Source organism: Sander lucioperca, chromosome 15 (assembly GCF_008315115.2).
Source record: "Sander lucioperca isolate FBNREF2018 chromosome 15, SLUC_FBN_1.2, whole genome shotgun sequence".
Lineage (NCBI taxonomy): Eukaryota > Metazoa > Chordata > Actinopteri > Perciformes > Percidae > Sander > Sander lucioperca.
This window is the reverse complement of record NC_050187.1, coordinates 25,119,989-25,147,212: the sequence shown is the minus strand read 5'-3', so window position 1 is coordinate 25,147,212 and position 27,224 is coordinate 25,119,989. Positions and strand designations below refer to the sequence as shown.

The 27,224-nt window shown below is 40.5% G+C and overlaps 1 protein-coding gene across 1 annotated transcript; it reads left to right on the top strand.

Moving 5' to 3' along the window:
- LOC116056152 (serine protease HTRA1A-like) lies at positions 1-24,340 on the top strand. Its single transcript, XM_031308297.2, has 9 exons — positions 1-454; positions 7,069-7,168; positions 7,882-8,086; positions 19,271-19,465; positions 19,547-19,579; positions 19,699-19,813; positions 20,840-20,897; positions 21,038-21,133; positions 23,660-24,340. The coding sequence occupies exons 1-9, from the start codon at positions 1-3 to the stop codon at positions 23,826-23,828; spliced, it is 1,425 nt and encodes a 474-aa protein (XP_031164157.1). The 3' UTR covers positions 23,829-24,340.
- The last annotated feature ends 2,884 nt before the right edge of the window (positions 24,341-27,224 follow it).

Genomic DNA, 27,224 nt, shown 5'->3' with positions numbered 1-27,224 from the left:
ATGTTTTGGTCACTGTTGTGCGTAATCGTAGCATTTGCGTCTGCAGATGCGCAAATTTCCAGCCGGTATGTTATCGGATGTCCTGCTCGGTGTGACAAGTCGATGTGTCCTCGGCTACCAGCGGACTGCCCGGCGGGACAAAGCCTCGACGCCTGCCACTGCTGCCCGGTGTGCGCGTCCAGCGAGGGCGAAGCTTGCGGCGGCATGGGGAAGCTAGGGGACCCGGTGTGCGGAGAGGGGCTGGAGTGCTCGGTTCCTAGCGGCGTGGCATACACTATCACGGTGAGGAGGAGAAGCAAGAGTGGGACTTGCGTGTGCAAAGCCACCGACCCGGTTTGTGGAAGCGATGGGGTGTCCTACCGGAATATCTGCGAGCTGAAGAGGATCAGCCGCCGGGCACAGAAGCTGCAGCAGCCACCTGTTCTTTTCATTCAGCGGGGAGCCTGCGGAAAAGGTAACACTCAAGTTGTTTTTGACAAACTGAGATTTTCATAGGATTTGGTAGAAAGTAGGATGGTTAAAATTGCCGTGGGATTAATACTAATTACTCTATTTGGAGTATGTTCTGCTGAGTTAAACTACTGTGAAACAAACACCTTCCTTTAAGATGCCAGTCACAGCATGTCCAGATTGGCTACAGTAAATCTGTACATTTTCTTTATTGTGTGTCATTTTACCTTCACTCTTCACAACATCACCCCTCAAATTACTGGACATCTGTGGTTTGAACTTCACACAGATGTTAGAGCATAAAGTTGCATTCAGCGTGGCATACAATCCCCATGTGTCTAGGATAACAAGAGCCACCATTCAACTATGTTTCTCTCTTGTTCCTGCATTACAATTAGACTCGATTACTTTTACCCGGTTGAATGAAGTCATGAGCTTTCTCCTGATATAAAGCTTGGTGTGAGTAGTCACACGACTATAATCCGTTTGATTGTTATACCATACAGTTCATGCCACTGCAGTCTTCATTAGCTGACCAGAAAGGAATTTTCAAAGCCTGATAAGAAGGATAGGTAGGCAGTTATTAAACAGTACTGAAGTTATACATTTGCAATAACTGGTATAAGTGAGTGTTTTAGTATGGGCCTGAACTTTATCAGAGTGTCATGTGAAAAGTATTTCATCCTAATCAGTGGAGCCCAATAATAAACAGACATCTTTCTTCACGTTTGCTGCTCTATGAAACAGCTCAACTGAGAATGCACATTCTGAACAATTTAAGCAGTGAGTCATTCATCATCATTAATGCTACATGTGTGTGATATATCTTAAAACATCACATGAAATATTCAGGAATGAATAAAACACTTGCACACATGTGAGGTTACAGGTGGTAAAGACATTATATCAGTTTTTGGTGTGTGTGTGTGTGTGTGTGTGTGTGTGTGTGTGTGTGTGTGTGTGTGTGTGTGTGTGTGTGTGTGTGTGTGTGTGTGTGTGTGTGTGTTACATATGTCCATCCGAAGTGTGCAACACATCTGCAGTTGAAAACTTCTGAATGAAGTGCTTCAACACCTGTTGCCTCAAAGACCTATAACTTACCTCAAAGCTTGAAACCCCCCCCCTTCCCCCTCCCAGAACCCCCCCATCTCCTTCCACTCTCTTCTTTTTCTCTCTCTGTGTCTCTTTCCCTCTCTGTCTTTCTGTTGTCACTCATAAATCACACTTAACAGTCACATGAAGGAATGCCTGGCGCTGATTCAAAGCCATAATTCTTCCTCTGTTGAAGACAGTTTAAAACAGGCAGGAGACATGAGGAAAACAAAATTAGCAACCCATATTTTTGGGAAAGGTTCACATGTACATCAAAAAGTGTGTGGGCACGGTGGTAGGGCAGACTGTTTAGCCAACATTTGTTTGTCAGTCATGTAATCAACTTAAATAGTTAAATCATGCCCAGGAACTTAACCATGTCTGAAACAGAGCAAGACTGTGGTGAGTCCTATTGATTTTCTAAGGCACCCAGTGAAAATTTCCATAGCTGCAATAAAACGAGTCACATCCAAGCTGTTAGTGAATATTGCTTTCTGCATAGCATCTCTCCTGTTTTAAATTGTAGATGGATGTAGAATTATAGTATTGCAGGACAAAAAGAGAATCAACCCTCTCTGAGCGCCTGCAACTTGGCCCCATGTTAAAAAAACATATGCAAGTACATTTTGCATGATGTCATTTCATGTCTGGACTGTAAAGTCGATGATTATGCAAGTTGTTCGCTTTGGCATAGAAAATTAGGTCAAATATTTCAGTGACCTCCGGGTCGTATTTGTTTAAGATTTCCCAATTTTCTTCTGTTTTTATGGTATTTTTAAGCCTTTATTGATAGTGATAATGGAGAGACTGACAGGCAAAAAGTTGAGGGATAGAAAGGGATGATTTGCAACTTACATGGTGTGCATCTACTAGACTACCAGGATGCCCCAAATGACCCATTTGATACAGAACTGCATACAGGGGCCACTGAAACAATCTAAAAGTGTGTTACAAGGTGGATCTAGATGAATAAAGGTGTGAGCATGCAGATAATGCCTGCAGAACTTTCTTAATAATGTCTTCAGATTTTAATCCAACTGTAAACCCAATGCAATGTGTAGCTGCTGAGTGTTACTGCTGCAGCTGATGTTGCAGAATGCACTCTATGACTCCGGCTAGCGACATGTGCTGAATATGCACATTCTTCCTCAGCTTGTCTCAGCCACTCATAATATTAAAAGATAATATTTGTTCATGTGTCCTTTTTTATATTGTTCTATCTCTGCTCCTGTTTCTGCATGTCAGTCAGTCTGTTTTCCTCATCTATCTCTTCCTGTTCATGATGCCTGTAATTCTATTACTCATTATTTCTTTATTTCTCTTTCCACTCAACCATCTTCGCTACAGCCGCTTCATTAGGAATCATTCACTCTTATGCTCTTGTGTATCTCATCTAATTCTGACCACATGTTTGTATGTTCCCTGATGTGACTTCTGAAACCCACCATACCATCTGCTCTGTCTGCCAGTATTGTCACTGTTGGACTGTGATAAATCGGACTAAATGTTGCATTGAGTGTTGCATTGGCGCTATAATCCCTGAGCTTCTGAATCTTTATATCGATATATAAAGTTTGAAGTTATTAAATTAATATATTTTAAACTCCAGGGTTTTGTGTGGTCTGTGCATTTATAGTTTGACAGTACGTCTGTGTATCTCTTTGATCCTCATACATAATTTTCTAACAACAAAATGTGAAATAGTTTGGATTGGGTTCTAACCTTACTGTTGCTATGCTGCTAAAACTGTCCCGACTTACTCAGATATGTGTGTTTTTTTTGGTTGTATTGTGTGCTGACAACCTTGGGTGAAGTCCCTTGTTTCCCTATTAAAGTTCTTTGAGTTAAATTGAATTCAAATGGGACAAATTGAAACTTAGAAATGGAAAAATTAGGTTAGTTGGAGTTACTCATACAGTTTCACAGTGGGTCACCTCAAAATGTTGCCAATGTGTCATTGTCATTGTAATAATAACAGCAAAGTTCAACTGTATATTTCTTAACTGCAGAAAAGCAGAGGCTGATCAAAAATAAATTACTCAAAATGTTACACTTTAGTGCCCTAACATCCACATCTGTTGAGTCTTAAAGATGTGTATTGAGCCAACGAGTCAATGACTTACTGGAAATGATTTGATATAGTAGTATAACTAAGTGACTGTGGTTACCATGATGTTCAAAGCTTTACATTTTTTACCAAAAGAAAGATTTGCTTCCTTTTCACACATTTAGCATATGGCTGGTTCTGGTGGGCCTCAGTTTGCCCAACAGTAGAGAACCAGTGTGTTTGTGTAAGTGAGAGTGTCAGTGCATGAAGAGGAGCTGATCTTATTGTATTCACATCTAGTTTTTGTCTAGTCTAGTGGATCAGAAAAAACTGCTTCCGCCTGCATGCGCGAATAAAACAGTGGGTATTATGTATGGGAAAAATTTAAAAAGAAAAGAAGTTGAGATCTTAAGCAGGGAACCGTGTGGTGAAGGTCAATGTGTAGAAAGGGTTACATGGGGTGATGTGTGTGTCTTTGTGTGTGTGTCTTTGTGTGTGTGTGTGTGTGTGTGTGTGTGTGTCTGTGCGCTTGTGCTCGTGCGTGCGTGAGAGAGTGAGAGAGATGGCGAGAAAAGAAGAACGCCTTTATATATCTGCTTTCTTTTTTTTAATGTTGTGTTTGAATGGTTTCCCGTCATTGAATGCTTGATTTGACTCTAGAAATAATCCTTTATACATCTGATTATTTTTAACTGATGCTAATAAAATATTCTAATAAAGTTATGATCTAACCTTAATATGTCTTCCATATGGGTGGATTTTCCCTTTATTTGACTAAAACTGTCTTAAATTACTGCAGAGTAGGAATTTAATTATCTCCCATACAAGTCTTGAATATTTTTTCATCTTTCCCCTTTATCACCTCTGTGCCATGGTATAGTGTCCATAAACATTTACTCACCATCACACATCATCAGTCAATATCTACTGCTCTGCCTCCTAATAGAGTGGGTGATGACATCACAAGGATTTGTTTTTAGCCTCCGGGATTGATCTGTTTTCCTTTGCACGTCTTTCTTGTGGCCTCCCTCAGGGCTCAATTCTTGGCCCATTATTGTACTCTGACTTGGACTGAATCACCAGGAATCTTGGTTGCATTTTCCACCATTGTTATGTACGATAATGTAATTATCCTTTAGTCTGAAACAAGTAGACAAACTGTTTAACTGACTGAGTGGCAGTAGTGGAAGTAGTACTCAGATTCTTTTCTTAAGTAAAAGTAGAAATACCACTCTATAAATACTCCATTTCAATTAAAAGTCCTGAATTCAAAATATTACTCAAGAAAAGGAAAGAAGTATTATCAGCAAGCAGCCCTCAATGTTTTTATTGACTTGTGAAGCACTTAGTGACCTTTGCTCTTAAAACGTGCTACAGTTTATGAAAAATGGTAAGCTTTCTTACTTAATATCCAAACTCAAACTTAAAATCCACATTAGCTTAAATATATAATTTTTGCATACAGTGGATAAGCCAATTATCTGTTTATTAATTGATGGTGCCTGCAACTACAGACCTTCTAGAGTCAGCTTCTGGCAACAATTTAGTATTGAGAACTGTTACAAAAGCAACATGTGGATTAGACACTAATCAGAAAGCTCTACATGGCGACTTTCTCTCCACACTTCACCAACATTCAGGACTTCATAGATAACGATCAATTAGCAGTTTTTTGGCATATAAGGGACAGTTGCTCTTAAGTCAACTTAATTCTACAACAGTAAAGCCTTTCTAAGCTCAGTTCAGCAGTAAAATAATCTCCCACAGTGTATAAATCAGGCAACAATGGCTTGGCCAGACTCTTTACTGTAATGTAACTGAACTGTGCACAACATCTGATTCATGATTTCCCAACTCTAACAACTCGCCACCCTTGGGCCTTTGATTCTATCATCAAATGGCGTTGCAGTTATAACAGTGTGTCTCTGGAAGTACATGTTCCCATATGTGTGAAGAGGCAGCACTCATTGTAACATGGTGAAGTGGAAAAGACTGAGAGCCTGTATGGAAGCTCCAGAAACAACACAGGTTCTGGACACTGGGCCTGCTATCTCTAACTATAATCCTATCAGAGCTGACCACCAACCTCCCCAGGTGTGAAGCTAGCATGGGAAAAATGACTTCAATCTTTCAATTGCTTCTCTTTCTGACTGTGGTGAGAAACTTATGTGACATTTATCAGATTTAATGCTTTAAATTCAACAGGGAAAATATATGTGGAGGTTTGGAGAACCTCTCATCTTTTTGGTTGCGGCATGGCTCTAGGGATATCAGTCCACCCCTTCTGCTTAACTATTAGATGGATTGTAATGCATTTTTGTACAGACATTCATGTTCCCCAGATGATGAAACCTACTGTCTTTGGTGATCCCCTAACTTTTTATCTAGTGCCACCATGAGGTTAACCATGACATTTTTGGCTTTTAGTGAAATGTCTTGACAACTATTAGCTGAAATTTGGTACAGATATCCAGAGGATGAAACGAATGAGCCAAAACCAAATAACAGCAGAATTTCCCCCCTGCGGGTTGACAAATGTTTTCATACTGTATAATTTAGTTGCATTCAGTATGGCGAGACGGTGCTCATTCCATGCTTGTGTTAGCTTAAATGCCCCTCAAGCGGAAAGTCTCATTCTCGTTTCTTAACCCTTCGCTGCAATCAATGTTATCACAGGGCTTATGGGGGCCTTTTGAATTTTACAAATTCCGCTAGGAGTGATTCTCTTGGAGAATGTAATGACTGAAAATTGTCCTTGTGATGGTTTGAGGTACGTGGAAAAATAAGGGTTTAAGCATTAAAGGATGTAAAGCGCACAGGGAAAGGTCTAGGGAGTCTTGATTCATAGCTTTGGTTAAACTGTCTTCTGGGTAGACCTTAATTACCAGGTAAATCAGTCAACATTTCCTGACTTGCCCAACACTGTATAGATGGTGGGATGGGTGAGTCAGTGAATTTGGCAGTCCTCATACATAAAGTGCCAGACTGTGTGTGTGTGTGTGTGTGTGTGTGTGTGTGTGTGTGTGTGTGCGTGTGTGTGTGTGAGAGTAGTATTATACTTGTGAGGACCAGTTTAGTCTTGACAAAGGATCTGTTGATGGTTTAAGACTTAAAGTCTGTGTATACAATCAATCATGGGAAGATAAAGGTAAAGGTCAAGGTAAATCATTTATAAAGTATTTATTTGTGAGGTTTATAGCCAGGTTTACGGGTTTGTAAATCAGTGTGTGTCAGACCTGCCTAGACAGACTCAACCACAGATGAACTGTCATCTTTTCTTTTCCCCTCTGTGTTATGATAAAGGGCAGTTTTAAATTTTTTGGTTTTCTATTCTCACACAGCTCTTACATCATTCATTATTTCAGTGCATCTTTTGTTTGCTTTTACTCATCTGACATCCTGATGCGTGTGTGTGTGTGTGTGTGTGTGTGTGTGTGTGTGTGTGTGTGTGTGTGTGTGTGTGCGCGCTGTATTTCCAGCTCAGGACAACCCAGACAGCCCAAGACACAAATACAACTTCATCGCCGACGTAGTGGAGAGAATTGCTCCGTCTGTGGTTCACATTGAACTTTACCGCAAGTAAGAGCCGTGCCCCTGTGTGTGTCTGTGTGTGTGTGTGTGTGGGACAGACTGAAGCACACTAGAATTTACAACCCACCTGTGTACTAGACCACACCAGTTGGTAGTGCACCTTACCCTCCACTTCTTTCTTCACACGTCTTTCAACATATATTCTTTTCGTCTCACCAGCTTTCAATGCTCTTTTATCTCTGCTTCTTATTCTTCTTTGACAGCTTGATTCTTCTGTCTGTGTTGCCTCCATCACGTCTGTCACTGTGGCTTGTAAAGTGGTTCTTTGAACGTCTGCTCTTTGATTTCCACATCTCCATCTTTCCCTCACTCAGATCTGTCTCTTTTCTTTCTTACCTCCTCTGCTGTTGCTGCCTCAGTTTGACTTGAAAGCAGTTTTTCATTAAGTATGTGCTGTATATTGATGCAGCTGTGTGTTTGTTTCCTACTCTGTTTTTAGGTATGCCTAATATTGCCAGCTTACCGATACCTTCCTGCCTACTGTTAATATATTGTTTTTAAGTGTGCAGACACTCAAATACTTTGAACTTGGTTTGCTTTCAACTTATAAGTATTACACTGCTGTCACATCATGCATGATTTTGCTCTCTCCTCAGTTTGTTTTTCTAGAATAAGATACTGGTTGAAAGAATGAAGTGAATAAAAAAATACTCTAATCCCCCCTCCTCCTCCCTCCCACCATCCTCTTCTCTCCCCCATAGGATGACCTATTCAAAGCGGGAAGTGGCAGTGGCCAGTGGCTCTGGCTTTGTTGTGGCAGAAGATGGCCAGATTGTGACCAATGCCCACGTTGTGGCCAATAAGCACCGGGTGAAAGTGGAGCTGAAGAGCGGCGGCTTCTATGATGCCAAAATCAAAGACGTGGACGAGAAATCGGACATCGCCCTCATCAAGATCGATGCACCGGTCAGTTAAAGTGCCAGACAGTCAGGAGGCCAGCAAAGTAAAAAATATATATAGTACAGTGGTTGTTAGAGACATCTAGAAAGTTGAAATGTTGATAAAACTAAGTGCTTGAACACGTTTTCTGCTCGCTTTTATTGCCAAAGCCAGGTCTCTTTTAAAGGAAAAGTTTGACATTTTGGGAAATATGCTTATTCACTTTCTTGCCGAGGAATGAAATACACGGGTGTGTCTGTTCTCTTTTTTTATTTCTCCCTCTGTTTCTTTTTTGGCTCTTGACCTAAAGAATGACATTTACTCATGTCTAGTCACAACCACCACAGCACGTCAATACAAAACCATGCTTTTGACCGACTGTTTTGTAATTAAACTTTTGGGAAATTTGAAGTCTGGGGGATTGAAGACTAGCACGAAAGTGTTCTAAATCTAGGAGATTATTCAGAGTGCAAGTGAAGTAAAGTGAGAATGCAGGTGCAGCCAAATAGGTCTTTAAAAGATAGCTGGCTGGCAGTCGGTCCAGATCCTGTTGGTGTTCAGACAAAACTCTTCTCACGAGCAACTCGCAGAGATAATCACAAACCCGTGGCCAGTTTAAAGCCCATGTTGATATTTAAAGAAAAATTAGTTAAATATCTTTCTACACTTTGCTGCACAGGACGTACGTCTGTATTATATAATGTCTACTGGACTAGAGGTTTTTCACGTTAACTGTTAATCACCGTCAACAGTCATGTGAAGGAATGCGTGTCAGAGATCCCGGGCCTATTGACTGGGAGTCATAACAGAGCAGAGTGCATTATGGAGCTCACTATCATGGCTGGGTGACGCAGCTGAATAGATGTCCATGACAGCAACACAAGGTGTATTACAAAGACCTCCAATTTTGAAAAGAGATTGAAACATTCAGGTTTTTGTTCGGCCGGCAATGTGAGCGAAGAGTGCGGAAAAGAGCAGTGACAGACGCTTTGTTTTTGTTCATCCTAATAAAAGCTGTCCCGTCTGTAGATGACAGGCTGGTCTTCAATCGGGGGGGATTTGTTTGCATCTCATATTCAATGGATACAGCCGTTGCAGATTGCTGCAGATTCAGGAATGACTGATGCTTTATGTTGTAGAAGCATGACAAATAACTTAACATCTTAGTCAACAATAATGCATGCTTCATCATTGCAGAAGTCTTTGTTTATTGTTTTATTGTTTATTATAGTGCATGCAGAAATATTGTCCAGCCTTTCGCCTAAAATGTATTGGCTGCATTCCCCTGCATGACACTATGACTTAACTGGTTGGTAAACAATGGGTGATTGTAATAAAGCACGTTAATTGTAAACGAATGACAGCCAGATATATCCAGGGTGTCATACTGGTAGAAAACACATTCACCATCATGAGTATGCTTGTTTTGTTAAAGAGTGTAAGTCATTGTGTGAAGTTGAAGTGGGTCATCCAGGCCATGAGTCAGTGATGAAGCCCCAGAAGACATGTGGTCCTTCTGGAAAGGACACATGATTAGATGGAACTGGCATTTCTGCTAATGAGGGGGAGTTGGTGTGTGTGTGTGTGTGTGTGTGTGCGCGTGCGTGCGTGCGGGACTAGCGAAAGTTGATACAAGGAGACATTAGAGGATGAGTGAGTTATAATGAGAGAGTCGGAGGGCAAGCAAACTTGTCATTTTGGATTGCACTTAAAATGGTAAGTATAGTCATCCAAACCTATAGCTACTGTGTGTTTAATTTCAGTACCTTAGTAATAACTGTAAATTCCAGCTTTAAAATATATTCTTCCTTTCTTCAAGGACAGTTCACTGAAGGTATAGATAATGGAGTGCTGTCAAAGCAAGTCTCAAATACAATCTGGAGTAATTGAGGGCAAGTCCAAGTCAAGTTAACTTAAAATGACAGTTGATCACTCTTGAGCAATCTTCACTCAAGGTCCACCTACTTACTTGTTTCAGTGCTTTCGACTGTATCACGCAGTCTTCTTGAGGGAAGATGAAGTCCTACAAGTGCTCAGACTAATAAAGAATTTGAACATCTACACTTAATGTCATCTAAGCAAACCTCATCTGCAGGTGAAGGCTGTGTGATATGGTCAAAAGCTCCAAAAATAAGCGAGTAAGTGGACCTTGAAGACTCATTGGTTTTTGCTACTAAACCTGAAGTAACAGCAAATGCAACACTGCACACTGGAGAATGAAAGACGAATGGAAGCTGTAGAGTTGATAGCACTATAACAATATGACACTCATCAGGATTTAAAATTAAGTCTGCCTACAATTTTTTTTTTTGTTTTTAGTTTAATTTTTAGTTTTTTGAGTCTCAAGCATGTATTGGGTTGTTTTGTAGCAGTTTTGTGTCAGTTTATAAATTCATATCCTGACTGCAGAATATAGCTCTCTAATCTTCCATCATCCTTTCCCTCATTCCCGCCTGCATTCACTCTCTGCTCCTTACTCCTTTCATCTTAGTGTTCTCTTTGTTAAATTAAAGCTAAATGTCGACATCAGCAATCCAGAAGCAGCCACAAATAATCAATAAACAATTGTACCAGTTTACAAGTGAGAAAGTTTCAAGTTAGGTTTTCCCTGAGTGGAAAGACTGTTCTTTCTCTTCCCTTTCTATGTGAAATGAGAGTTTATTGGTAGCAAGATCCAGGCTGTACTGGGGCTGTGGTCCACCCCTCAGCTCTGGGGAATACATTAGTCCGTCTACGGCAGCTGGAACTTCAGAGGGGAAGGGAAGGGGGAAAAGTGCTGTACTCACTTGTTCCTGTGTAGAGAGTGTGGGGGGAAAGAAAGAAAGAGGGAGCGATGTGGTCAAGGCCTGGAAAATGGATCCATATGTCTGGAGGACAATGTGAGCTAATAGGCTAAACTGTGCATTGTGTGATGTGGCAACAGCACAATATTGATATAACTCGTTGGGCTTCAGCTTTTTAAAGGCCTCTCATTAACCTCATTCTCTTACTCAAAACTTGGACATGGTCCCATTCACTTGGAAGTGCTTGCAATGATTTGGCCGTGTTCAGATTTACCTGCTTTCACTCTGACTTGAAAGCTTGCTGACTTGGAAGGAAATTTCATTAACCTTGGGTTTGAGTGCTTTGGACTGCAAATGCAGCTGAATGCAGTGCACGCATTGATCCGTGGCTTTGTTCACACTGCAGCTCAAAAGTTATTTTACGTATAGGCATGGCCAGGCCTGTCAAGCTTTGGAAGCTTTGGACTGAATAAATGCCATGCTAGAATGAAGAGCTTCCTATTCCTATTTTCAACACCAGAGGCAGAGTAATGACAAAGTGTTTCCTCAAAAAGAATTACATCCCACTGACTGAGACTGTTGGATGAACCTAGCTATAAATAAATTAGCCATTAACTCAACCCTTGTGCTAAAATCAGCTTTACAAAATGTTGCTGTGTAGCAGGGAAAACTGAAACAATGGCACTGTCTGTCTCTGTATTACCCATCACCTACTATTACAGTAAGAGTCTCAAACCATTCTCTCTGGGAATTTGCCTGGTGCTATTATTGGAATGTGTGTGTGTGTGTGTGTGTGTGTGTGTGTGTGTGTGTGTGTGTGTGTGTGTGTGTGTTTATGAGCAGAGAGGAAAGAGAAGGAATGTGCCTTTGTGTAGCCATGTGTTCCTGCATTTATCTGTTTATCAGCAACATTGGGTAAATGTTTCCCCAGGAAGTAAGATATGTCTACATTTCCCTAGCGTGCAATCAATTATTCAAATGTGTGTGCGTTTGTGTGTGCACATGGATGGTTTTCCAAACCTGCAGCCTTGCCCAAAACAGTTTGGGGTTACCAGTCGATGCCGTCACTTTAGATGTGTATGAGGCATGATAGAGAAGTTTCAAAGGAAATACGGCTAGTCAGATGGTTGATAACCCACAGTGTATTTGAGACATTTACTGACTATCAGTGAATGTTATTAGAGACAAGGCTATGATGTGGGCACAAAACCTCTTAAAGGCGATTATGGGCAAAGATTACATTATCGGACCCTGCCTTTTAAGGGTTAGTTTACACAAAATTATAAAAAAACACATTTTCAAACTTGCTCCTGTTGGCACATAGCCAAGCAGATTATATTTGTTTTATTTGGCGAGGTTTTGTAATCCTCCTCTAAAATCCAATGCACTTGAGGTGAATGGAGTTTTGTTTGTGGTCCTCACATTATTAACATTTAGAAAAAAAAAAGATTCAGCAGCAACATGTCTTTCCCGAAATCAGTTTACTCTGCATAATTCACAGATCTGACTTTGTTTTCAATGTATTACTTTCTACTGTAGAAATTGTCCCTATGTAAACTTGTGTCAGTGTGTTCTCTAAAAAGTGATTTTTTTTGCTTTTGAATTTTGAAAACATTTTTAATACTGTGGGCACCATGGACAAAATTCCTCCACTATACTATGAAAGGCAGATATCTCTAAACCTGGACACATTTAAACTTTCTGCATAGATAGATATCACTAGAAAATATGTTTTCTTGTAATTTCTTGTAAAGAATAAAAGTTGTGCCTTTTATTATCTAGTAGCTCATTTATTACAGGTGTCCTACTCCACAATTTGAGGCTAGGCTTAGTGCATCACATACAGGCAGGGCTATAACCCTCTGGTTTTTAAACTGGGATCCAGGGTCCCTCTGAGTAGCTTAAGCAGATTCCAGTGTGCTCCCCCAGCCATAAACAGAATAGACTAGACTACAATATAACTGCCCTAGACATATAAAACTTACAGGAATTACAATTACTGGCATAGTTTTCACTCTTGCCACTATTGTCTCTACATGCAGTGTCTGTAGTGAAACGTCCATCTATTATCTAAATCTCTTCTCCCGTTCAAGGTCACGGCAGGAACGTATCCTGATATAAATGAAAATACAAATATGACCTAATACTTTAGGTAAAAGAGAGTTGTAGGTCATATACTTTAGGCAGTCTTTCTGGAGCAAATGAAGACCTCATCTCCTCCCATCACTGTGATTTGTGCAGTTCAAAGATTTTGTGGTGTCTAGCCAGAGTCTCAAGTCCTCTGAGCTCTCATGCAAAACTACACAGAATGGAACATACACACAGAACTCACAGACATATGTTTGCTCTTACTCAGACTAAAAACCTTCCCAACAACATATGGAAACCATAGTGGTTTCCATACTGGTGTCAGCAAGGATGTGGTTTAGCCAGTGTGATTTGAGCATGTTGATGTTACCTACAGTGCAAGGAATTGCCCAGTGGAGCAAATCTGTGTGTTGACTATGGCTTTGTGTGTAAAAATCATGGTCACAACATTCACCTAGTACATATCTTTCTTCAGTCTAGCAAACATGCACAAACACGTATTCATACACACATAAATGAGTCACGTACATACCATACAAACACACACGCACACACACACACACACACACACACACACACACACACACACACACACACACTTGGTGTCCCCTCTCTCAAATCAGTCTGATCTTCTGGTCCTCTGACTTGGTGTTACGTATGAGCGTGCTTAATCCTGCCTCATTTTGATCTGAATCAGCACAACCCTGAGGGCACACGTTCAGACATCAGCAGTAAAACCCTATACCTTAGTGTACTTATGAATGTTGCAGGGTGGAACTTATAAAAGTATGCTCTTTGCTTTGAAGTCACCTGTATGAAATGAACAGGAAAGTGTGAAGTGAGCTCAAATAGCCTACAGTTCGGGTCACGCACAGACCCAACCGAAGCAGCTTCATAGTCTAAATGTGTGTATTTTTAAGTGGTCTGGCTGTATATCTAAGCATTGCCAGGTGTGTGGGTTTTAATTTACAGACTTGAGTTTGTGAGGGTTCATGCCCTGGCAACCTCCTCCCTCTCTCTGTGTGTCCATGTGTGTGTGTGTGTGTGTGTGTGTCTGTGTGCGTATATACGTACACATGTGCCTCAGAAACTATTAAGCAGCAGTCCATCCAATCTTGACTGGAGTTAAAGTTTGCACCTGGTCCTCGAGTCATAAAACAGTAGTTAGTGTGTCCAAACGACCAAGGCTGTAACATTAAACAATGACACATCTCTATAGCTATTTTCAAAGCGATCTGTTTGCTTGGTTGCCAGCTTATCTGTCTCACTGTCCTTTCGCCATGGTGTCCCCAATAACTTAAATGTGACAAAACCTGTCTGTGCTGAATTAATACTCAGATCAGCGACAAAAGATGGAAAAAAAACTATTTCCTCGGTCAAAACCGTTTAGTCCTCCCTCCTTTTAATCTGATGCCCCACTTCTCTTTTATCTAAACCAGGGGTGGCCAACCAGTTAGGTATAAAGAGCCACAAAAAAAACGCACCATAGCAAAAAGCCACACAACACATACACGTCCACACTACAACAGCAACAGTCTTCCAGATCTAATGACAGTCATAATACATAGCAGTTTTCATATTTTTTTTTCTCACTTAGATTGACTCAGTGGGAAACCTGACAGTCTTTGTTATCCACAGTCCTTTTCAGGTCTTGCTTGAACTCGGTTGTGGCCACTCGAAGCAACTCTCTCACTCATTTGTCACTAAAGGGGCTTTCAAACAATCTGATTCAGCAGTGAAAGGGTTAACGAGGAAGGTGATCTGTGGCCGCTGTTTTTCCTCAGGTTGCAGAATCTGTCCTCAAAACTCTGCTGCATTATTTTCCATTTTAAAATAATTGGAAGATGTATTGGCAGATGCATTCAAATATGTTTTTTTTTTACTTTTCTGAAATACTGTATGTTTCAGAAAAGTTAAAAACAACAATCAACCAATGACACAGCCCCCAGCCACACAGTAAGAGCCTCACAGGAGCAGGCAAAGAGCCGCATACGGCTCAAGAGCCACAGGTTCGCCACCCCTGATCTAAACACTCGAGAACTTGGAAAACATGGTTTCCCTTGTGAAAGCTTTCATTTTCAGAAAGTAGATGCTATCCCTCGTAGACTTTTTCTAAAACTCAGCAGCACGTTTGGTTTATTATTTTTCTGAAATATTCCTGAACTGATGATGCTCTTCTGGGTCCAAAACCAAAATATTTATTTGGTCATAAACTGCTCTCTGCCAACGCGTGCTACATGCATCACAAAATATCAAACAAACCTGCTTTTGACTCATTCGCCTCACATTCTCAGACTGTCTTCCCGTGGTTTGTGGTGTTTGTTGTTCCCCTCTTTCACCTTGCCTCCTTCCTTTAAGTGTTGCTATAGCGTCTTTGGGTGAAGTACGAGTGCAATCGTAACCTTCGTCCGAAAATAGCAAAGTGAGTCACTTGGGTGGTCAGGAGAGGCGGACTCACATGGCGAGATGATTTTCCACAACCCATTCCAGATTGCTGACTAGTCACAATTAGTAAGTGATATGTAAGTCAAGGGGTCTTTCAAAAAGTTTGTCAGTCTGCGTGTTGAGTGTTTGTTCTCCCTTCTCACCTAGGCGCTGTTTGGCTGTCAGCGCACCGATGTATTTTGCACTCTTTGTACATGGTTTTTCTGAATGCGTTGTGATTTTGTGTGTGTTTGTGAGAACAACTTAGGAATTACTGCAGTCAAGCTTAAAACAAAGCTTCTCCTCAAAGTTGACATTTTGGAGATGTATGGTTTTCACCTGATAGCAACAGTCGCTATGGCACCACCAGTATCACTAACTGTTATCATAATCATGGTGGCCGGCTGGGGCCGACTCCTGAATGTCTTGGCAGTGACTCACATCCACCTGACGTCCCTCTCTCAGCTGTGTATGTTTCTCTTGCTTCCTCTCTCCATCTGGTTATATTCTTATCTCACATGGAGTGTGAAGGGAGAGAAGCAGCGGGGGGGTGATTATACAGACTGCTACTCCTGTGTCAGGTGTCTGTGTGTGTGTGCACGTTTTCTGGATTACGTACACACTTGCCTGTGTGTGTGTGCCATGTTTACCTTTAACATCCCCACAATGTTCAAACAAGCCACACAAGAATCAGGAACACGGCTTCGAACCTTTGTGTGTTTTATATCTGTGTGTGTGTGTGTGTTAGGTAAGTTGGAAAGTAGGGTTGAAAGGTTCTCTTCCTCAGTTACTGGCTATCAATATCTTTGTCATCTTCTATTAATAACTTCACCATAAGGGTAGGGATAGTTTACAGCAAAGTAGCTTATAATACGCTGGTGACTGAATCAAAAGTGTTAAATGTTTTTCTACAATCCAAGTTTCTAATTTAATTTACACTAGTTTATGAATCAGGTGTCTGCTGTCAGTTTATTTCTTTTTCATCCGCAGACTTCTATAAACACAGAGCAAATGCATGCATGCGTTGGCAGCGAGGTGTCATGTTTTATGACTGATGATAATATGATTTGTGATTTGCCTGCTATGTCTGAGTGTTTGACTGGGTGTGCATAATTCTCATAGATCCTTTTGTCTGTGTGTGCCAACTTGTGTTGCTGTCTGTTACCTTGCAGCCTCCTGTGGCTCCTATTTATAACCCTGAGTAAACAAAACAGATACATAGGAGGAGCACACAGGACAGGTCCTTTAGTCTAAGATAGTGCTCGTCTGCCGTCAGGGCGCACAGACTCAACGTGATGTGGTGGCGCGTGGGTTTTGACTGCAGACTTCCCAGAAAAAAGAGATGATTTCACTGCGTTAGATAAATATATCCTGTCTTTCTGTAGAGGCCAGCTCTCAGTAGCCTGGTTTCCGGTGCCCAGTGTAACAATGCTAACCAGAGCTTAAATTACTCATTATTTACCGTATATCAGTACATTTTCCAGCATATGTGGCCTGTTGGCACACCCATTTAGAAATTAGAAATTACATTTCAGCTAAGTTACACTTTATTTTTTTTAAAGATCATTTATTGGGCTTTTTGGCCTTTATTAGATAGGACAGCTGAGGACAGGAAAGGGGGAAGATATGGGGGGATGACATGCAGCAAAGGGCCATGGGTCGGATTCGAAACCAGGCCACTGCGATAAGGACTGAGCCTCAGTATATGGGGCGCATGCTTAACCAGGTGAGCTACCAGGGCGCCCTGGCTGAGTTACACTTTCAGTTATACAAATATGCTTTTGATTTTGGTTATTACCATTCTGGGTTGAGTTGTTTGGTGTAAATGTAACTTCTTACTGCGGTGGAAAAGGAATAATTGTTTTTGTGTGGGAGCGTTGCCATGCAGCATTGAGTGGGTTGTGTTTAGAAGACTGTTAGTGGTTTTGTTGTTATTATTTTCCTGCTGTCCACTCATAAAACGCATGATCATGAGAAGGCCTAAAAGCCCAGTAGAGTAATTGCAGTTAAAGCAATGCTGAGTTTGTGATTTTCTTTTAGAGCTGTACTCATTAAAAAAAAGTTGAAAATACCTTTGAAAGTTGCCTTTTGTGATGCCAATATCAGTCACCAAAACATATTAATAGTATATGAATTTCCTATTAAACAGGTTAACAATCTCACAAAACGTGCTTTTTTCACATCCAGAATGTAACCAAATGAAGCCCATTCGTTGTTCCACATCTGATCTTATTCTCAACCCTTCAACTAACAGGCCAAGTTAGAGCTGTACATAGATAAGATAGATAAGATAAGATAGATTTTTATTTTCCCGAGGGAAATTTGTCTTGGACGAGCGAAGAGTATCTGCTGTTTAGAGAATTAAACACAACATAGTGCATATATATATACATACATACATAGTTACATACAGTTCACAGACACAGACTGTTATCACTCTGTATCAGAGGTGTCAAAAGTATTTACATTCATTACTCAAGTAGAAGTATAGATACTAGGGTTTAAAAAGACTTCTGTAGAAGTTGAAGTATCAACTCAAGCTTTTTACTCAAGTAAAAGTGTAAAAGTACTGGTTTCAAAACTACTTAAAGTATAAAAGTAAAAGTAATAGTAAATAGTAGTAAATAATAGTAAAGGGGGAAAAGATGCCATTAAGGAGAAAAGCTTAGGCTGCGCCACAGGGGCCTATAGTGCACTACCCCACCTCCACAAAAAATATTTTTTCTAAAGGCCATAATGACTATAATGTTATATTAAAATGTTAATGTTGAAAAATTTGGGATGCACCTGTTTCAGCTGCATTTATGCCCTTTGAAAATGAACGCATTTTAGTACAATGCAAATACATTAAAGAACCATATACTGTATGTGTAGGCCTACTACTGAGCATTAACATGTGTTTCATGTAACGGAAGATATGATGACTAGTTACCTATAAGTATTGTAATTAGCTCGTGGTACTTGGGTGCGCAGAGCTGGCAGCGTATTCGAAAGGAGTTGTTTTTGCATCCAACCATTTCGAAAAATTCTTCCAGGTACGGCCAGGGATGTAGAAGGGTTGGCTGGTCTTCCTGGCTACCAACCTCCTCGCTGGTGCTTGGTTGGGACATTTCGCTCGAGTTCTCTTGAGTCTCTGCCACAGACATCTTCGTACTAGGCTACATACGTCTGCTATTTCCTTGCTGGAGTGTGACGTGATTTGTGTCATGTGCAGGTGCGATGGATCACGTACAAACCAATAGGGTGTTGGAATGGTATATGTTTATACTTCTCATCCAACCACAATCAAATTCACTCTATCCAGATGGCACAATTTATCTGGATAGGTTTTAGTTTTTTTTGGTGTTTTTTTGAACAATGACAAGCTGGAATGAAAACAAGCCGAACTGAAATAGGAGCAACAAGGCTATTTTTAAAATGTAAGGAGTAAGGAGAAAGTACAGTTAATTGCATGAAAATGTAAGGAGTAGAAGTAAAACGTCTGCTGTAAAATAATTACTCCAGTAAAGTATAGATACCCAGAATTTCTACTTAAGTAAGGTAACAAAGTATTTGTACTCCGTTACTTGACACCTCTGCTCTGCATGGACATGCTCATGTTGCATGCAGAGACTTCCACTAGCCAACAAAATTGCACACTGCCCGTTGTACAACACATTATAATAGTTGTCATAAATAGTGCAGTAAGGGCTTAAGAAGCAGCTGAGGGCCATCTTGGTCATGCAATAATGACACATTTTCTGTAAATATGCCTATGCAGTTTGCATGCATCCATGTCATTTTAATTTAAAAATTGTTCACTTTATGACTACTGGTCAAAATGACCGTTAGTTCTATCCTACAAAGCCTCATGAATTGTTCTTTATTCTCAGTTACTTTTCCAGTAATGTAAACCCTCTGTGTTTCTCATTTGCAGACCAAGCTTCCTGTATTGTTGCTGGGCCGTTCATCAGACCTGAGACCAGGGGAGTTTGTGGTTGCTATTGGCAGCCCGTTTTCCCTCCAGAACACAGTTACTACGGGAATCGTCAGCACCACTCAGCGAGGGGGCAGAGAGCTGGGCCTTCGCAACTCCGACATGGAGTACATACAGACTGATGCTATCATAAATGTATGTGAATAAATATGCATGCATACGCTTTCTTTTTCTTACAAACACAAATAATAAGTGACGTATCTTTTTGGTTCACAGTACGGCAACTCCGGAGGACCTCTAGTAAATCTGGTAAGCCATTTTATATTTCTGTGGCAGACCCATTTTTACATTACCATGACATGTTAAAAACCATAAAATACTTTGCCGTTGTTTGTTACCAGACACTAAGTTGAGGTCTGCTGTTTTAGGATGGCGAGGTGATTGGGATCAACACGTTGAAAGTGACGGCTGGCATCTCCTTTGCCATACCCTCAGACAAAATTCGAGAGTTCCTGGCAGAGTCCTATGACAGGCAGTCCAGAGGTATGAGCTCTCACTGACACAACTTATTATGTTTTCATTTTATTCCTTCTATTCAATCACCAAGACAAAGTGTATGAGGCACATTTTAAATTGGCTGCAAGAGTTGGACCAAGATCCAATGTGTACATACAGTAAAGGAGCATATAATTCAGCATGTCATTTGGTTGTTATTTTTCATCTCTGTGTGCTCTCTTGAGATATATTGATTACATTTCTAGCTTTATGAATCCGTGCCCAACATTACCTAACAGGATTATGACATTTCAAATAAACACCTAAGAAGAAAATGCCAGTATATGTCAGGTTGTAATTATATTTTATTGCTTTTCACCCTTTACCTCACATAGTGTTTTTGAGCAATTCAATTCAGTTTAATTCAATTAAATTAAATTACATTTTATTTATAGTATCAAATCATAACAAGAGTTATCTCAAGACACTTTACAGATAGAGTAGGTCTAGACCACACTATAATTTACAAAGCATACTATAATTTAGCAGGGCACTGTAGGGCGTAGCAGGGCACTGCAGGGTGTAGCAGGACATGGCAGGGCACTGCAAAGCATAGCAGGGTGTAGCAGGGCATAGCAGGGCGCCTAGCAGGACCACGGCAACAGCTGCAACCATGATTTAGGTGCCACCCTAATCCAGGGAAAACTGCGGGGCGAGAAAACATAAGGGCTCTGGGGAATTAACTCCCCAGCACACACGTGTATTTTATATGTGACTGCCAACATGGGTTTCTTGATTTGATTTGTCTATATGATGAAATAACCAAGATGCTAAAACACATGGAAGATGGGGTATGTAGATGTGGACACTGTCCTGCAAGATAAGTCAGACGATCTGTGATCCACTGTCTGTTTTAGAGTAATATTTCTTAGCTCACATACAGAAGAAAATACCCTGGAGGATTTTTATTTTTTGGAGTTCAAAACAAACACCCTAATAAAAACTAAGAACCTAGACTGTTGCAGGTGAGAGGATGAATTATTGTATCTGTATTGTGTTGTTGTCTATCTCTAGGGAGAGCAGCTGCTAAGAAGAAATATATTGGTGTGAGGATGATGACTCTCACTCCAGCGTAAGTTGCCAGTGAAATAGCACCAGTACAACCATCATTATGCTGAGACAATGGGAAATGCAACATTTATATTTCTTTTTTTCTGCTAGATAAAAATGGCCGTTGATAGCTAAACTCTCTGTCCCCTTTTCTACCTCTAGGCTGGCCAAAGAGCTGAAGACTCGACTCCATGACTTCCCTGACATCACCTCTGGAGCTTATGTTATGGAGGTCATTGCAAAGACGCCAGCTGCAACGTAAGGCAGATATTTAACCTATATGGCTCCATATATGGCTCCATAAGAATGGGCTCAATTCAAACTAACTTACTTATAACGTCATGGTTTTCATAAGTGCAAATGCAAGTTGTCTCTGACTCTTTTTTTTGTATTTCACTTACGTTGAATATTTATTGTTTTATTGACCTGCCAAGGGACTGCGGGCGGAAAATAGCACTTGTGCTACAACCTGGTACAATGCATCTCTCCTTGTTCTTATACAAGGTTAATGTTAACTTGTGCATTGTCCCTGTTTAAAATAAAATAAATAACATATATAACAATAACAAATTTCTCAGTTATGGGATGTTGTCTTTGGCACTTTATTCTACACATGTGTACTTCACTCTCATCACTCTCCATGCAGCTCCTGCTCCCCTCTGGCAATGCAAATAGACAGTATATTTTATTTCTCTCCTCAAACTGTGTGCATGTAGACACACACTCAAACACACACACACACACACACACACACACACACACACACACACACACACACACACACACACACACACACACACAAAACACACACACACACACACACACACACACACACACACACACACACACACACACACACACACTACACAACTGTCTTAGTAGAACTTAAATTCATGGCTCACTCTGGCATGCCTGGAGTGCTTGGCCCTCTAAAAAATATCCCTCTCCTCCCACAATAACAGCCCACTCCAATCAGCCACCTCCACAACTTGAGCAGAGTGGGGCTCGGGAGACGCTGAGGTCAGCCATTTCCTTCAAACCTCATGCAGGGAGGTTACTAGCTGCACTGTGGTTTTCCTGCGCCTGCTCACCCAGCCCCCTCCAGAGCGGTGTCCCCTACAGGGCCTCGTCAGAGTTTACTCATTGCTTGAATCACCCTGCTTTTTGCATAAGAACATTTCTGTGGTTCCTGTGTTATATTCTAGCCTGCACTTTCATGTGTTGCTTTATGGCCTTTGGAAATCTTGACCCTGCTGTAGAGAACTATCCATTTTCTCTGTTGGAGGTGTAAAAGCAAGCTGAGCATAATGAGGGGGAATACTGAGCTGCAGTAGTTTTTATGGATGCTGTTGCAAGTGAAGGTGTGGTGGTCTGTGTTTACATGTGGCTGTGATTAAGCAGCTGTGTTGAGAGTCCGCTTTTGATTTCACTGCTGGGTACTGCCTTGGTCTGCGTGTGATTTCAGGTTTACTAGTTGTTTTTTTCACTATGGCTGTATGTTTGGCCAACATGTTTTAATTTGCTTACCGCTCTAACCTCGCTGTGCTATCATCATGAATATTCCATCGTTGAAATTCTTACAACAGATGTTATGTTGATTGTGCTCACGGACCTTGGCCAAACTACAAGTTCGATATGTTTGTATAAAACACTAGAGACACATTAGGATAACTTGAGTTGAACTTGTGTGATTGATGTGTAGTTTGTGATATTTTACATCTGTAGGCCATTACATTAATCTGCTGTTTTAATTGTTTCTACTAAAATCTTAAGAGGAAATTATAGTTGCACGTTATGCAAAGAGAGGGAAAAATAGTCATAAAACCAACAGAATTTATTGTTAAAGGATAAGGTTGTTGTTTTTTGTATTTTTTTTTATTATTGTCAACAAATGAAAAGACCAAAACCAATAATGTGTTAGTTGTCTCTCAATACGCTCAGCTGCAAGCCCATTGGTTCCCACTGAAGATGTAAATCTTTAAAATGGTTCATGAATAATTTAAAACAGCTGGGCACTGTATTTTTTTTACCAAACATTACTTAAACAGAAGTAAATAGTGCATTTGTTGGGGACTATTTCTAGCGATAGAAAAATACATGTTTGGGGTTCTAGTGAGTATTTCCAGCACCAGGACAGAGTATGTGGCATTGTCTCAAAATAAACTACAGTGCCCATGTCACCAAGTGGAACGGTTAGGCTCATTGATGTGTTTTTAATCAATTTTTGACAACAATGGAATAATAAGAACAGAGAAATGCCATATGTCAGGCTTTACACACACAAATAACATTTTATAGTTATAGTTTTAGGACCAATTCATAGATGGTTTTGGTCTTTTCATGGAATTTGTTGACAATAGGAAAATATAACATAGCACCAAACTTAAACTTTACTTTCTTCGTAATACTCTTTGTATACTAAGGCCACATGCAGAACAGCATTAACCTTTTGTTGTTGTTTTTGTGGCATCTTTGCATTTATTAGATAGTACACAGGGTAGAGCTGGAAATGAGGGTAGATGAGTGATGGGTGATGACATACAACACATGGACTTAAACGGGTGACGTTGAGATCAGTTGGTCAATATCCTAAACCAGCAGAATGCCCTCATCACTGGCCTTCCAATCCCATACACCTCCTTAATGGCTAAAACTGTGCCAGAATATCACATCGCTTTACTAAAAAGATCAGAAAACAAAAAAGCTGTTATTTGTTGCACAACATGTACTTGCCATTTATGAGGCCATCAATCAGTCAACCCTTGTTATTCTGCTCTCCCACAGTGCTGGACTCAAAGAGCACGACGTCATCATCTCGATCAACGGCCAGAGGATCTTATCAGCGAATGATGTCAGTGCTGCCATCAAGCGGGAGGGAACTTTGAAAGTAGTTGTGCGCCGTGGAAATGAAGACGCTATACTCACAGTTGTTCCCATGGAGATTGACCCTTGACCCTCCACAAATCACACCACAGGAGCTGGAGCTAGGTTTTACTTATCACCAGTGGACCTTATATTTAAGAGGGGCTTCTACTGACACACCCTCTCCCTGTGGCCGAAGGCCAGTGGCGCCACACATCCAGGAAAATTCTGGCTTTGCCTTGAAAGGATTGGCTTTACAGATGCTCTAAAATTAGCACTTTGTTCTCCATGTGTGTTTTCACTTTTAGTCTTCAATGCTTTGATCAACGCTATTACTGTTTGGTCACAAACATAAGTAGTTGGTTATTGGCATATTGTTTTTATCTGCTTTCTCTTGTTTTGTGTCTTTTTTAATATGGACTTCTGCTCAGTCAGGTCTTCCACTGCAATTTTAAGCAATTTAGAGACTCGCTGGGCAAATCTGATTTATATAATTGTTGATTTCTAACTCCTTTTTCAAAGTACTGTAGAATGTTTTTGTTGATTATGTGATGTGTACTGAGAAGAAAATAAAGGGTTTACCTTCTTTTGTTTTGACACTCACCGTGCTGGTTTTCTCATTTTCTTTCCATCTCTCTTTCAGTCAATTTCACACACATTTAAATACACTCACATTTTGAAATGGAGTGCACCCAGGCTGACATTGCAATATTTTCTTTGTGTGTGTGCAGAGTTTGCTCAAAGGGGACATAAAACCAATTGGGATCTGGTTTAAATTTGATTTTATTGCCTTCATATGGGCTTGATAGCAGCGTAGTGTGATTTTTGGACCAGAGGTCTGCTGGCTAACCTCAGAGACAGGAGTGCGAGCCAAACAGAGATTCGACCCACGATGCAGTGGCCACAGATGTGTGACGCTCGCATGAATACATTTAATGTTTTGGTAGAGATTTTTGTTTACCACATACATTTTGGATGAAGATGATTAAGTAGACCTCATGAGAACTACAGAAACCAACACACTACAAACAGCTTCAAGATTCACAAGGTCTCCGACCGAAAACTTTCACTAAATGTGAAATCTGCAGTGGACATTTTTTTCTTTTTCTTTATTGTAACCCACCAAAACGCAAATGAAAGATCTGCTATGCTGCACTGTCTACAACTATATTAAATAGAACTTCAACAGCTTTACAAGACAGAGGGACATATTTTGTGATTCAGCAGTGCAGCTACCCAGTTTTTACATATGCATTTCAGACCACGCCTATAATAACCAGTAGATGTGTATGCTTCACACCCCATTTTCCATTCCCATACACCACATGGAAGCTATGTTACAGATGCCTTCCCATGACGTTAAGCAGCCCACAGGCATGCATCATAACCACACAATATTTTCAGGATAAACTGGTAATTCACAAATATTTTGACTTGATCACATACTGAGCACCCAATTGATAGATGTACATTCCCGGTCAAAGGCCAAAGGTGCATTTTTGAAAAACAAACAAGCAAAAAAAAGTAAAAAGACAGAAGCGTGACAGCGAGTGTTGCTGCCATCTCATGGTTCTGTGTCAGTGTTGCAGTCTCTCTTCTTAATTTAACCCATCTGCCTGTGTTGCAAATATTCCAGGCAGATGTTACACACAAAATTGAAGTTCTTTGTTTTTAATTTCACTTGGCAATGGCACCGATTCCTGACTCATTTATTCCGAGACTGCAACACTTTCAGAGAGATTACAGTATATGTAGCACTGGATTTAGCTGTAAAATGTGCCTGTTGGATCACGTAATTCCAGCCAAACTGCCAAGACCTGAGCTCAAAACCATCAGTCACCCAGGGCATGGCCATATTACCTCACCAACTCTGAGCCTTGAGGTGGAGTGACAGTCTCTCCATCAGCCCAAATACATGCAGATGCCAAAAAATGTTTAACGCTGCATGAAAATTTTGTGTGTTTTTCATACTCGTAGGAATATATTGATGGATTTGCCACTTTACTGTTGATATCATGGCATGATATATAGAGAACAGCTGTGACCCCATGCTTTGATTAAAAATATATAGGGCTATACAGTAGTAAGAGTTATTTTCTTTTCTTTGGGTGAGATGGAGAATTTCAAATGCCTCCCATGGGAAATTAGTATGCCCCTTTCTCTGAACTGAGACCAGCCATTTCCACAGAGCTGACCCCATATCGCATCTCTTTAAGGACTTTCACGCTTTGAAAGAGATGCCTTTCTAGGCTGAGTAATGGTCATTTCAGTGTTGACACAGTTGGGACCACTTTGCCCTGCAGACCTGAGCTGTTTATAACACACTATTCATTTATTTGACACCATCTGCGCCCCAGACCAGTGCCAGTGTTTGTGATCTATATGCTTTCTGTTTCCAGCATGCTGCAGGTGTTTGAACATTCAGTCCAGTAAGCACAATGATCAAATTTGGCTGTATAGAATTGTTTTTCTATTGATTCTATAAGATATGCTTTATTATATTTTATTGAGACTACGGGGAGGGATTATATTAAAGTAGTAGCATATGCTTAAAACATATTTTAAATGTTCTATTGTGTTTTTTATTTTTTTAACCTTTATTTATCCAGGTAAGTCGATTGAGAACAATTTCTCATTTGCAACAACGACCTGTCACATTCACACAGTTACACAGTCATACCTGGAAGCTGCCCGGTACAGTCTGATCTGCTGGCCACTGAGCAGCTCCACTGGAGCGGTTGGGGTTAAGGGCCTTGCTCAAGGGCACCTCAGTGGTGGTAATGAGGGAGGGACAAGCGCTGCTCTTTCACTTTCCCCACCCAGATTTTATCCTGTCGGTCTGGGGATTGAACCGGCTTCTTAAACCTCTAGGCTACCACTCCCCCCACATAGTATGTCTAATGGTATCTAGCCATGCTCAGTTCCGCGCAGTTTTAATTGCCCATGGTTTTGAGATATCAGTATCAGCCTACTCCCAGTACAACGGGGATGAATAGAAGCACACAAGATCACATAAAAAATAAATATACAAAATGGGAAAAATATGCCCTGGTTACATGTGAATAGAATGACATTTTGCTGAACAAACAGTACCTATGAAAACTTGTTTTGAGTAAACCGAGCCTTTAAACACTAATTCATTTAATTTACTCTAACATTACTAGACTAAGTCAATATTAACAGAAATGCCTATACATCCATAATTTAGGTCCCCTATTTTTTAAACCGTGCATAGTTTAAAGAATATTAAAATAATTTTAAACTAAACGATTTTTGATAAATTATCTGGAAGTTGCTTAATTTAGATAACCTGATGCCATGATTGTACCGTTTCTCCTTGGCACGTCTTCAAGTTTAAATCAACTAATGTGGACCTCCAGCGCCCCCTATCATTTATTATGGTTTCACTTTTTAACCAATCAGAGTCACGTTTGCTGACAGCGTCTCAAAGCACAAGAGAACCTGCCTGCCGCTGATTGGCCATTTC